At 35.5% G+C, this 14,523-nt stretch overlaps 2 protein-coding genes across 2 annotated transcripts in view; both read right to left on the bottom strand.

Moving 5' to 3' along the window:
- The window catches only part of LOC139488179 (transient receptor potential cation channel subfamily M member-like 2), a 63,010-nt gene extending 59,311 nt beyond the window's left edge, over positions 1 to 3,699 (bottom strand). Inside the window, exons 1-3 of the mRNA XM_071273628.1 lie at positions 3,635 to 3,699; positions 1,205 to 2,021; positions 619 to 680 (exon numbers count right to left, since the gene is read on the bottom strand). Coding sequence (XP_071129729.1) covers positions 619 to 680; positions 1,205 to 2,008 — 866 coding nt within the window. The 5' untranslated portion in view covers positions 2,009 to 2,021; positions 3,635 to 3,699. The remainder of the gene's footprint in view (positions 1 to 618; positions 681 to 1,204; positions 2,022 to 3,634) is intronic.
- A 3,440-nt stretch (positions 3,700 to 7,139) lies between these two features.
- LOC139488154 (WD repeat-containing protein on Y chromosome-like) lies at positions 7,140 to 14,013 on the bottom strand. The gene is made up of 2 exons (XM_071273571.1): positions 10,447 to 14,013; positions 7,140 to 7,917 (listed from the first exon to the last, which is right to left on the bottom strand). Exons 1-2 carry the CDS (start codon positions 13,942 to 13,944, stop codon positions 7,570 to 7,572), a joined length of 3,846 nt encoding a protein of 1,281 aa, XP_071129672.1. The 5' UTR covers positions 13,945 to 14,013; the 3' UTR covers positions 7,140 to 7,569.
- Between the last annotated feature and the right edge of the window lie 510 nt (positions 14,014 to 14,523).

Here is a 14,523-nt window from a genome sequence, read left to right as displayed (position 1 = left end):
TTTCATAGATTTCTATTAACTTAAACTAAAGTTATAGTGCGAAAACCAAGAAAATGCTTATTTGGGCCCTTTTTGGCCCCTAATTCCTAAAATGTTGGGACCAAAACTCCCAAAATCAATACCAACCTTCCTTTTGTGGTCATAAACCTTGTGTTAAAATTTCATAGATTTCCATTCACTTTTACTAAAGTTAGAGTGCGAAAACTAAAAGTATTCGGACGCCGGACGACGACGACGACGACGACGACGACGACGACGACGACGACGACGACGACGCAGACGCCAACGTGATAGCAATATACGACGAAAATTTTTTCAAAATTTGCGGTCGTATAAAAATCATATTGCCCAGTAATGCCCAGTATTCCCCATTTCTGGGAGTATTGCCCAGCCCGGGAAAACCCGGGTTTTCCTACCCGGGAATTCCCGGGCGGGTAATACTTTGCCAACCCTGTTTAAAACACATAAGGATGAGAGTCCTAGTAATCTATTTCTTATGACTGTTTTTCTATGCTATGTCTTATATATATTTCAATCTTAAATGAGCAGAATTACATATCTACATTCTTAAGTCATTGTTTCAACACATTTCAATGTTATCAAAATACAGATACTCACTTAATGTGTTTTGATCTTCTTTGCTTAATATTTTCCTGATGTACAAAGTCCTTAAAGATAGTCTAAAATAAATAAAGAAACTTTTAAAATACTATTACTATTTTTCTTAAGAACAAGGAAAAGACACATTTTTACAGTTACATGTAATTATACTTGATCAAAGGCTGGAGGTAGCTTCAGAAACCTACATGTAAGAAAATTAATATAAGTATCTATTGAATCCCTCTTTAACCTGCAGTATATGATAAAGTAAACTTAATTGAAATGTTCCTCAAAGCTACAAATGAACTCTTACATGTAGAATGATTCAAAAATCAATGAAGATTATATATCTGCATGTATGATGCTTTTCAAGTCTATATTTTCTACCAAATGACTGGTTCCATATTACAATTACAAACACAAACTTTAGTATTTAACTTCAGTCTGTCATTTTAGTCAATGATCTGCATTCATATAGGCACACAAAATAAATACATACATGCAAAGTCAATGTTCATATTGACTCATGAGAGCTACATGTATCAGTAAATCTAAATGTGTTACTTTAACTTGTAAATATGAAATTATGTTTTTTCAAACTTACTCTGTCAATCCCCATTTTAGTTCGCTTAGACTTTCTGGATTTTCTTGATCTATTAAAAACAGCTGATGCACGACTGGTGGAGCGTGGTGACTTCCCATAGCCTATTTCTGGAACAGTAAATGTACCATTACTTTTAACAGAAGCTTTATCAGTCTCTGCCAACTTGAATGACTGATTAGTATTGCCTTCTATGGTAAAGGTACTTGTACTCTCCAAAGAACCATGTCCCTTTTTTTTCTTTTTACTTTTCCGATGTTTAAGTGTTTTTTGACTGTCATCTTTTGCAGGTACAGGTATTTTGGTGTGTCCTTCAGGTGATTTATCTTTTTTTGACTTTTTTCGCATTTCATACTTTGGTTTACCTGATGGTGCATAATCCCCATCAAATGGATCTTCAGGATCTAGATTTTCCAACATTCCTTCATATGAGGTATGTGTATTATAACGAGGAGTACGTAAATTACTTTCTAAATAGGCATCAGAATACTCTCGCTGTACTGGGCCTATAGTAACATTTTTTTGTTTCAACTTCCTAACTGGTGTGTCGTCTGCTCCATCTTTACCATGTGACTCTAGTGTTTCAGCCACAGTTCCAAATTCTGAAGCCCAATGTCCAGTTCTGGGACCTCTACCTTCTCTTGGAGTTCTCCTTTCTCCATGTTTATCATATGATGAACTGTCCATGTTCTTCCTAAATTCTACGTCACTATGTGATGTATCAAGATTTCTGATATTTGACAAGTTATCTAATTCTCGATCTGATCCTATGCTGAAATTCCTACTGTAGGCATCATCATTGTTCATTATACAACATGATCTACAATTAAAAATTTCATACAATGTGTATTCCCAATTTCTCTGAAAGTTTCAAATATTTTAAAATGTAACTTTACTGTTAAAGCTTTAACAAAACATAAACCTAACTTGAGTATTATGGTATCTAGGTGAATTTTATTCATAACAAATTTATTTAGATTTGACCCGAGTGAACATATTGAACCTACACATGCTGAGTTCGGAGTAAACATAGTCTAATTTATGTACATTTTGTAGTTGAAGTTCGTATTTGACTTCAAACTTTACTTTTCCTGAGAAACAAGTTTGGGAGTGTTACAACAAAAACAGGATATCATTACAATATTTAAGAGCTTTGCTAACTTCAACACCTTTCAGATTTTACATCTGCGTCATACAAATTTCAGGCAGTGACTTATTGACGTTAAAACTACTGTCAATAATTCAGTACACTCTGTCTCTTATATGTCAGCCTTCAGGCTAAACTTTCCAAGTCCACATCATGCCACATGCCCAAATTGGTATCAGGTCCGTTCGCGCCCAATACACTTTCAAACCCTACACGTTCTCACCTTGGTTGTTTACACCCAAGGTCCGTTCGCATCCAATTTTAAATCAAATTCCAGTTGAAAAATTAGAAAATAATGATTGTTGTTTTAAATTGCTATTATGTAAATACTGCATGTACAAATGTATGTAGCTTGGTATGAGTAAGATCAGTACAACATTGAAGATTTTAAATGAAAAACACAAAAGATAATTGTTTTAACAGCTTGTCCCCTTTGATCTGAAACAAAAAAATATAGCAATACACTAACCAAAACATGATTAAAATTTATTCAACACAAAAAAAGACATGGTCAGAATAGCACTTTTGAAACAAGGAAATAAAGTTATAGCAATACACTATCCAAAACATGATTATATTTATTCAACAACAAAAAAACGTTCCAGAATCTCACTTCATTTAGAAACAATGATTTTTTTTTAACAATACACTATCCATGATAGAGATTTACTCAAAACAAAAAAAAACCCTGTCTCACTTTATTTTGAGACAATGACAACAAATATACTTATGTTATAGGAATATTACACTTGTCATTAATCAAAACTATATTACAAAGTTATTAAACACAAAACCAATAAAAATTGGGCGCGAACGTGTCAGGTGCCAACAAACTTTGGGTGCGAACATGTATGGTGCGAAAGTGAAAGTGGGCGAAAGTGATTGGGTGCGAATGTAAATTGGCGCGAACGTGAATGGGCGCAAACTAAATGGGCGTGAACGGACCCGGATTCCCCAAACTGAAGCTCAATTTTTTGAAAATTTTAGTTGGATTCTATATTCTATTGGCTTGTAAACAAAAAAGGAACTTAAAAGCCTGAAAGCAATTTTACAAGGCATGGCTGTATGACATGTGGTTAAGCGTGAAGACTGTTAAATCTCAATTACATTTGTAAGGTCTAGTTCTACACTACCAAGGAACACTTCAACTGCTCGAGCAGTGTCAGTGCAGAAATAAAATTGCTTGATTTTTTTTTAGGCGATATAATTATTGTCGCTATTGTAGAGTTTGGTGTTTCACTGTATAAAAAATTGTATAATAGTGATAGTTATCTGTGGTTGTTTACCGTTTGTCGTTGTTTCCCTGGTAGACCGCTTATGCTACACAAAATTACCGCTTATATCCACAAAACTGGTATCTGAAATATAAACGCACATGAAAGAAACCAGTTTATAGTCTATTTCTTTTAACTTGATTAAGCGTGGGTACGTGGCCACACTACACTGTATACAGATAAAGGTTAACTATCCTAAATAAAACCAGCAAACATGCAGAAGAACGATTTATGCTGATCATATATATATATATACATGTAAATAAACTGTAAATATCGAGGAAGTATTTTAAATTTTAAATTTAATGACGTTGAACTAGCTCATATTTTTATGCCGATACATGTGTATATACAAAACATTTTAAATATTCCTTTTAATGATGATAGATATCTACCTGTGTGACTTTTATATTTTAAAGATTAAGATATATGTACTTTTGAACTGGTGGTGGAATACTCATTGATTGAGGTGCTCCTTTATTGGAGGAAGTTATGCAATACAAGTTACAAGATTAAGGTAAATCATAGGTGTATGTTTCCCCAAGATAGATTTTTTTTTATTCTTTGCCTTAATAATGACTTTACTATGTTCTTTCCAAAATTTAATGAAAGAGGGACAGTCAAACTCATAAATCGAAAATAAACTGACAACGCCATGGCTAAAAATAAAAAAGCAAACAGACAGACAATAGTACACATGGTACAAACTAAAGCCTACAAGCAACACGAACTCCACCAAAACTAGGGGTGATCTCAGTTGCTCCGGAAGGGTAAGCAGATACTGCTCCACATGTGGCACCCGTCTTGTTGCTCATATTATAACAAATCCGGTAAATAGTATAATTCGGTAGGTCACATTCATGAAAGGGAAGGGGATTGTAGTTATGACGTAAGGAACATATCCGATATCATTTGTGAAACGGTAATTCCATAACGGTCAACCAACTCGTGATGGTGTCTGTAAAATTTACGATGGGATGATTTCAACTTCACCATTTGGAACTCTTGGTTGAATAGCTTCCTTGTGAGCAGCAACCCTCTATCAAGAAAATCATGATATGAAATGCATCCATGGGAATATCGTATCAATTGGGAGATATATACCCTGTATGCAGGTGCTGCTGGAATGTTCCTACTTAAAATGGAAAGTTCACAATTGGAAAGCTGAAATCATCTCTTTTGTCGTAAAGTTTTGTTTTCAACCGACACTTATTTTCAATTTTTAGATGCAAGTCAAGATATGAGGCAGACTTAACAGTATCTGTTGTATCCTTTATCTCTAGTTTGATGGGATAGATGTGTTCAACATAGCTAACTATATAGTCACCAAATTTTGAATTATTTAGTGAAATAACATCATCTTTATAGCGAAAAGTAGAGTTAAAGGTCATTGCTAACGTTTAATCTTTCTTCCTAAGAAGTTCCTGTATGAAGTCAGCCTCATGATAATAAAGAAACAAGTCGGCAAGAAGAGGGGCACAATTGGTTCCCATTGGAATGCCGACAGTCTGTTGGAAAAACACACCCTCCGAACGTAACAAATATGTTGTCAATCAAGAAATCAAGCATCTTGATAATGTCAGTTTCAGAGAATTTTTGGTTTCAATCAGAGTGACCCTTTACAAAGTAGGATTTATCCCTCCCTAAGACAAGATACTTGTTTCTACGTTGGCCATTCTTTTTTATGAAACAAAGCAATACCAACTATTTCAATTTTTCTTTTAGTTTGGAATGTGGAATACTTGTGTAAAGTGTAGAAAAGTCAAATGTTTTAATACAATTGCCAGATGAAAGAGAGTTAGATTGTATGTACTCTAAAAGATCTTTGGAATTTTTAAGCCGTATCCACATCTGATTCACGCCACCTCTAGAATAGGCAGTTTCACAATAACTTTGAAGCCCGTCTTTCATTGCTGATAAAATAGATGTTAATAATTAAGAAATAGGTTTCGTGGAGCACTTAGAAGAAAAGGATGGGTCACCGTGCTATTTTTCAAGCTATAAGGTTTTTTTTAAATTGCTTAAATTTGCTTACAATGATCATGCAAAAACACATTTTTGTGCATAAAAAGAAATCTATGAGATAGAATTTAAAAATAAATTGTGAGAAGATCGGTTTTATAATATGCTTTAAGAAAATAAAAAGAAAAGATGATGGCAACGAACTTGTTTTCTTGCTACAAGTAAAAAATTGAATACAGATTGTATTGATTGTAAACTCGCACTGTTTATGGAAAAGTTTATTTGTACTAGCTACGAAACAGTTTCTAAAGCTCCAACACATAAATTTTATATTTTCCGACAATGTACTCCTTTTAAATTCACACCAAACACTTGTAACTTCAGCTGTTAAAATCTAAATCATTGTCTCTAATTTTTCCAAGTTTTTTTTTTTGTATTTTCGTGTATGTACATTGTCAGTGTTGATCTGAAGAGGTAAGCTTTCTTCAATTGATGTCTGTAGTTTATTCTTAGTTTGTGCTGTTACACCACTGTCCTAGGCTAAGGAAGGATTGAACACCTGCAAACATGTTCAACTCTTCCACATTCTGTGTGTGTCTGTTCATAGACACTGACAGAAGCCTGTTATTCAGTGGTCGTCCTTGGTTGCTGTTTATCATAATTGATTTTCCTAAAAATATTATTGTTTTATATAAATAGGGCTGTTGGTTTGCTCGTTTATATTGTTTTATATTAAGCCATATCGGGACTTTTTATAGCTTACTATCAATATGGATTATGCTCATTGATGCACGTAGTGTGAACTATGGTTATGCTTGTTCTTATGTTGTTATGTTACACCACTGTCCCATGTTAGTGAAGGATTTGCGCCATTAAAATAGTTTAACTCTGCCACATTCTGTATGTGACTTTCCTAAGTCAGGAGGCTGTAATTCAGTGGTTGGCCTTTGTTGCTGTATATCATCATTGTCCTCCCCTAAATCAGAACGGTATTGTTCTCGTTTGAATTGCTAAAAATACATTTGTCATATCGGGGCCTTTTATAACAGACTATGCGATATGGGTTTTGCTCATTGCTTAAGCCGTAAGGTTAACTATTCTTATTTTAACTCTATGCCGTCATTTGGTCTCTTGTGGAGAGTTGTCTCATTGGTAATCATGACAAATTTTCTTATTTTCACACTGTAGCCCTTGCTGAAAAATTAACTACAAATGAGGCCATGTCCTAGCTAACCATGCAAGTTGGGGTGTAGCTAGAAGAACATCGCCATATGAAAGAGGAACTGTTTTTTTTTATAAAATAGTTAAAATCATCTCTATTTTTTCGTAAATTTCAATTTCAGTTCTATCATTTTGTATTAATACAGAATGAATCATGTCTAAAAAGGGACAATATTGACTGTTATTGTTGGTAAAAACGTACTAAAATTAATGTGCGGTATTTGTTTTGCTCATTGACGAAGGCCCTACAGTGCGGACCTATTTTTGTTAACGTGAAAATGCATGTGAGTAAAAGGAGATTGAAGTAAAAACTATATACAATAACATCAGACAATTCTAGTACTAAAATTTGTTTTCACGAATAAAACATGTTAGTAAATGTCAATTTGACAGCAACACAATAACACATTTTGAGGTGTTTCCTTTTATACATGAATTTCTGTCAAATCGCACTGTTTTAAAGTACTGGTAAACGCCGAGAGAAGAACCCTTTTTTGGTTCATAATGTCTGGAAACATTTAGCCACAAAATATATCTAGGTATGAAATTGGAAGAATTCAAGCATTTTAGAATATTGTTCATACAAAGCCTGTCTACATATTTTAGTTGTGCCACTATCTGTTGCGTGAAACATCGCACTTGTGTCGTTATGGTCTGTGTATAGCAAGAGTCTGTATGCGGTAGCGTAATAATACAGCTACGCTGTGCCACTGTGCACTTGTCAGTGCAATCGATCCGTAAATTGAATATGATGCTCTTTTGTGCTATTTTGTGCCCTCAGCCAATATTTTATCGATAAGATCCGTCTCATGGGGTGCTTCTTTAACTTTTAAATCAGCAAATACAGAATCTGGTTTCTTCTGAATCTTATTCTGTGCTCGCTTGATTCTACCCATTTGATTTTTACCCTTTGGCAACTGGGGTTTGTTGGTTATTTTATTGAACAGTCCAATAAGTGCAGGTCCTTTATCCTGTTTTCGAGGTTCTCCTTTCATTTTACTTAGAACCGTTCCACTATAATACTTTGCTCTTATGTCTTCAAGAACCTTCATTTGTTCTGCGTCCATGTCCAGATTAAGGTCAGAGTATGGTAAACATCGGAAGACAGAAATCTATGGAAAAAAGATAAATCAATTTAATTATGAATAGGGCACTCTGAAATATTAAAAGTTAAAACATTTATTGTTATGAAAGTATTTATTAGTCAGGTGCAACATGGCGAATTTCACTACATTATCGTGTATTATCCAAGCTAGCATGCGTCGGTTTCGCAAAAAAGCTTACGACTAAGATTGATCGAAAGTCATGAACAATTCAGCATGCTTACGATCAAACTTAGTCGTAAGTTTTTGGGTTTTTTTTGTGAAACCGACTCGACTCTAGGTTTCAATGTTGCTTGATGTTCTGTTTAACAGTGTCTTTGTGTGATCAGTTTTATGAATTAGTATTTTAAAGATGATTCTGTGACATCAACATATGTTTACATGTGATCAGAAACACGATGGGGTCACTTGTGGAGCAGAAATTGATTACAACTCCGCTACACCTTAGTTCAAACTTTTTTTATGTGGGGTTTGTGTTGTTCAGATTTTTTATTTTCTGTGTTGAGGTTTGATGACTGTCGTTCGTCGCTTTTCTTTTGAGTGTGTACTGTGATGCTGTATGTTTTTCTTTGACTTTTGGATACCATTTGCCCCTTTGGTATCTTCTCCCCAATTTTGCCATGTGAAATAATCCATGACATGTTTTGTCAACGGGTGACACGCTCCTTTCTGTTGTCTATCCCTTGTATTGTAAATTCTTTTAACCAAATGTGAAAGTTGTCACGCATGATCGCTAAGGTAATAAACAGCTGCGCCATGAGCATGACATGCCCGATGTCTTGTGTGGAAGTTTTATGCAATTATAATAAATAGTTTCTGAGAAAGTTTTAAGCAATAACCATATATTGTTTTTGAGACACGGCGGGACATGTGAAACCCCCTACCCTGTTTGGTTTTTTTTTACAAAAAAACTAAATATATTACTCAAATAAAATTTTGAATCAAAACCAAAAAGTATACAGATCTTTAGATTAATATAACAAAGAAGTGTGTAAAGTTTTAAGCAATAATCATAAATCATTTTTGAGATACAGCGCGACATGTAAAAAAAAACCCTCCCCTGTTTTACAAAATACTCAATAACTCCAAAATAAAGTTTTGAATCATCACCAAAAAGTATACAGATCTTTAGATTAATATAACAAAGACATGTGTAAAGTTTTAAGCAATAATCATAAATCGTTTTTGAGATATGGTGCGACATGTAAAAAAAAACCTCCCCCTTTTTTACAAAATACTCAGGCAATAACTAGAAAATGAAATTTTGAATCATCACCAAAGAGTATACAGATATTGAGATTAATATAACTACGAAGTGTTTAAAGTTGTAAGCCATAATCTAGAATCGTTTTGGAGATACAGTGCGACATGTGAAAAAAAAACCTGTTTTAGTTACAAAGTGCCATAACTCAAAAAGTTTAAATCTTATTTTCACCAAAAAGTATACAAATCATTTGACCATCATAAGAAACAACTATATTAAGTTTCAAGAAATTTGGATAAGTCGTTCTCAAGTTACAGTGCGACATGTTTACGCCGGACAGACAGACAGACGGACGGACGGACAGACATACGGACACCGGACATTTGTATACCATAATACGTCCCGTCAAAATTTTGGCGGGCGTATAAAAATCGGTTCCTCTCATTGTATGAATCTCCAAAGGTCTTCCTGAGCACTACTGTGTTAACTGAGGTCAAAGGAGCAGGTCCAGTAAGACCCCGTTTTGGCCCCAAAATATAGCAGTTTTACAAAATTATTAAAATGTAAACTTTAAGTTATTTATTGAACAGTAAAATGCTTCTGCTACACAGATATGTGCTGATTTTGACAATACAATGCACATATATCGGGTACTAGCACCATTAAGTCATGCTAAATTACTGAAATCTTCAGAATTCTAGCATTTTAGTTAAATTTTAGACGGTTTCCGTGTAAAACGAAAGTGGCCGCATTCGTGTTCCGATCCTTAATATTGACATGTAAGTTGTATTTGATGATTATACATAACATATATAAAGGTTGAGGATGAACACGGATGCGGCCACTTTCATTTTAGACAAAAACCATCTGAAAAGTTACATTTTTCGGCATATTTGGTAGATTTTTCATATTTGAGCTTGAATCGGATCGTTTTTAATGACTAAATTAGTTAAAATCTTTCACATAAACTAATTGAATCAAATGAAATAGACACTTAAGTGTTTAAAAAGTGTTCAAAATCTTTCGTCAGATGAACCTGAAATTTGAGGCCAAAATCGGTCCTTACCGGACCTACTCCCTTGGCCAAAGATTGGTTAATATAAAACCTTTTACTTGTAGTCAATGTGGGGAACAATTGGTTGATTATATTGGGAATCACTGAAACATGAATGAAGCGGTCCCCATTCTATGTTCAGTCAGTGCCCCTCCCCTACACACACTTATAAAAAAGTTCAAGATCCGTCACTGATCAGAAATGACGCAGTACTCAATTACAAAATGATAAACCAATAGAAAAATAAACCACACTTTAATCAAATACCTTTAAAACTTACCGATGAGTTAATTTGAACAAACTTGTCCATGGTTGGAAGCATTCTGTGTCTCATTGTTTTCTTGTAAGTTTTTCCTAGTATCTCACTTCCACTACACTTTTTAGCTTTTGTTCGACCTGAATGAGCTGATCTCGGCTTATCGTGTTGGTCGCTCTTATCACTTGTGTCAGAAACCAAATCGTCAGTTCCCATTTCGAATTCGTCCTCTTCTTCCTCCTCCGCAGACTTCGTTCGAGAAAGCATCACAGCTGCATCAATTGCTTGCGTCCATAAACCCGAACGCCCTTGGTTAAGGACCTTCAGAGTACTGGATGAACCGATACGATGTAAATCTGAAGGAATGCGAATTCTTGCTGTTGGTACACGTTCTAAGACCGTGGGGATTGACTTCCAAGGCTCGCCGAACGTACCGATGTAGCATCCATTCAAAGTCCAAACTCGAATTGCGCAATCACTGCTCGCAGTAATAAGAAGTTTGACTTCTTCAACATATTCAATCTTGTTAATTATTTTGGTGTGAGCACGAAATGAGTTTACTAAGAAAGGCCATTTCAATGTAATTTTTGGCAACGTTGACGATGGCGGTGGTCTAGTAGCAATACTGGGTGGTCTCTTTTCTGCCGTAACAAGACTGGCTGGTGGTTCTTCAGAACAATACATAAGTCTAACATATGTGAAGGTCTCATTGAGGTAATTCCATCGACTGGCTCTCTGTGACGCTGATAAGACTGATCTCGTACAGTATTCTGTTATATCCCAAATTTTTACATAACCACAGCTATCTGCAGTGAACAACAATTTGTTGTTTATATCTGTACTCATTGTATGCACACTTTCACCAACTTTGTGAGAAGCATTAAACTGGCCTAACAGTCCACCCTGGTGATGAATTGACCAAGCACGAACCCAACCTTCAGCACCGCTTGTCATCATGATTGCTGTTTCTCCGTTTTCTCGATCACGTGATTCCAAGAACAGAATGCATTCGATCGCTGACTCATAGAGTTTGCATAATTCGTCATACTCCTCTCGCCTGCTCAGTTGGTTTTTGTTTGACTCTTCGGATACTGGCGATTGATTGTGAAATAATGGGAGTAACGGGTGATCTACCTGTGTTTCATCCACACGATTCAACTTCCGAGACCACTTGTTTTCTTTAAGCAGTACGTTTTCCTTCACTCTACTCAAAATGTCCTTATTTTGTTTCAAGAAACTTAACTTTCTAGTTTTCATTTTCATCATTTCTTCGTTTGCAACGGATCCAAATGTCTTCAGTATGTCTAATGAAATTTCATCTTCTTGAATCTCATTTAAAGCTGGCTCTGGACGAATTTCAAAGCACTTTGTTTTGTTTTCTCCGATTGGTTGTGTGCTTTTGCTAGCATTTAAAGTGCAATAAAGTTGTCCTGTGTCTCGTGACCAAACGATTATGTCGCCATCATATGAACCTGTAGCGATGATGTTTGGACTCAGGTGTGTCATGCACAAAATGTCTTCGTTATGCTTTTGTTTCCAGTCTTTTCTATATTCTTCATCTCCACCATCAAGAAAAATGTGTACTTGTCTTGACCATCCAGCTACAATTATTCGATGATTTACACTGGCTACTCCACTTACTTCCATATTCTCGGGTGTAATGAATGTTTGTAGACAATTTCCATTATTAAAGTTCCACACCTTGACACTTCCGTCTCTTGCACCGGTGATGACACGTCTTTGTGGTCCATCAAACGTCATTGTTGTAATCTCTACTGGAACTTCAAATCCTCTTTCTGTTCGCGAGTGTGCGTTTACTGTCTGTATAACTTTCTCTCCGCTGTGTAAATCCCATACGCTAATAACAGAATCTTGACATGCACTAACAATAAACCTGAATGTCTTGTTGTAAATTGCTGTTACCACTGGTTTGTTATGTGATCGTATCTCTGCTACTTGTACTTCTTCGTCCGTTTTCTCTAACATGGCAAGCTGATTTGTGGCTATGATTAGAGTCTGTAAAACAGGGTTAAAGTATGCTGCAGACAAAGAATATTTTCCGAGTTTGACAACTCTGCCACCGACTTGCTGGAGACAGGCTTGGTCTTTTAAGTCGTACACACGTATGTTTTTTGCTTTATCAATGCTTATCGTCTGATTTCTATGAGAGTTTATAATCACGTGACTGATCGGTTTTGTGTGCCCCTTTAGAACGGATATTGCTTTGCTACATACATACGGGTTCCATACTCTAACCCAATAATCCATACCTCCCGTGACCAGTATGTTGTTTTCCGGACAATAATCGAAACAAAGAATTCCCTTGTTAATTTTAAAAACAGACTGATTTGTTCTTTTCTTTTCAAATTCGAAAACACACAAAGATGTTTCTGTGGTTTGACAGCAAGATACTATGGAAGACAACTCTGGAACGTATTTAACCTGTAATACCCAGTCCGAATGTAGTCTGTTAAATCTATATCCTTTGGCACCTTTAAAGAAACCTCTTATAATTTCTGGTACACTTATCTGTTTGCATGCATTCCGTTTTGCACCAAAACACCCAAAAAGACCTCCAGTGACACATTGGTCGAACACAAAAACGGTGACACTCCCAGACGTGTCTCCAAAAGCAAAAATTGCATGATTAAGATCTTGTAAATTTACCCAGTAGTCCATACATGTAATGCAGTCGTCTAGTCCTGTTAGATAGTAACGCTTCAAAAAATTATTACCATGAATGTCATATAAAGTAATGTCACGGTCCGTTGAGGATAATGCAATCATACCAACATTATACATGCATGCCATATCAACCATCCAGGGGTGTGTTGCTCGATCTGCGACATCAGTTATAACATGGTAACTTTCTAAATGTTTCATGTTCATGTTCCATGTCGACATCAATCCTTCTTTGCTAAGGGTTACATATTTACCGTTTGTGTGATCTATGAAGTTTTTACCTGCCTTTTTCTGAATAGAGGGATAGAATTTAACAGCTACTATACTTTCCCGGTGTTTACTAGGTATTGGAGTTGTTTCTTGTGGGAGTGGTCTCTGGCGCATCATCTCAATCATCAGCGTTTTCCCTTGATACTCTAGTAAGTTATATGTAACATATTCTTCCCAATCCACCTTTTCATCACAGTTTGCGTCTACTTTCATGAATAGGAATTCAATTTCGGTATCGGTCATTCTATGTCCGACTGTCTTTCTCATTGCATCTTTAAATTCGTCAATGTCAAGCCCGTCTTCGTCTGCAGCAAATATAGCTTGAAGTTGTGCATATCTCACTGCGGCTGCTATTTTATCTGGATCAAATTCTTCTTTTTTATCGCCCTTCTTTGTAAATTTGCGTTTGGCACTGTTAGTATTCGTTGATTCCGACTTCGGAACGGATTTTGTTGAACCTGTAAACTGAACTGTTTGTTTTATTTCTGGTAGGTTTATTGACGACTTATCTGATCCTTTGTGAAGGTGGTGATTTGATGATATGGCTTTTGAGGCTGGTAACGTAAGCATTTTCTTTTCTATCGTATTTTACAAGAGTCCTTCATGACAGCTAAACCGTTGCGCAGGAAGTTACGTTTGCCGATATGCACAAAATGACGTTATGTTGTTTAGCGGAAAAAATACGATAATCTTCATTGAAGTTTTTTAGGACAGGATGCCCAGCGCCATTATTGTTATTTATATGTTAATATTGTCATTATAATCATTGTCATTCTTATTGATAAAACGTAAAAAGAATTTCGATCAGTGTATATGACGAAGGCATATTATAAATATTAACTTATGCGGATAATCGATGCACATACGTGAGACAACAACACTGAATATGAGGGGGGTCGAATATGCAATATAAGGCTGTATTTGGCCTATAGGGTGACATGACTGTAAAACAAACGTATTGAATATTTCGATTGCTAATAAGAAACACAAAACCACGCTAATTAAATTTTGCACCGAAGTCTTGCGAATAATTTACATTCAAAGACAAACAACAATTTTTTGAACAACATATTGTCAAGATAGCCTGAAATGGTACATAGTACACACAAAGTGGTGCGGTTTGACCAATTAAAGCAAATGACTTTAAGG

This window comes from Mytilus edulis, chromosome 9 (assembly GCF_963676685.1).
Source record: "Mytilus edulis chromosome 9, xbMytEdul2.2, whole genome shotgun sequence".
In the NCBI taxonomy this organism is placed as follows: Eukaryota; Metazoa; Mollusca; class Bivalvia; order Mytilida; family Mytilidae; genus Mytilus; species Mytilus edulis.
Note: the sequence above shows the minus strand (reverse complement) of the source record. Positions and strands in the feature narration are given on the sequence as shown.

What these genes read in the sequence shown, in the direction of transcription:
- LOC139488154 (XM_071273571.1), bottom strand. Translation starts at nt 13,944, where the DNA reads ATGCTTACGTTACCAGCCTCAAAAGCCATATCATCAAATCACCACCTT. An exon ending in TTGTTCAAATTAACTCATCG is followed by an intron (nt 7,918 to 10,446) that starts GTAAGTTTTAAA and finishes TTTTTTCCATAG; the next exon opens with ATTTCTGTCTTCCGATGTTT.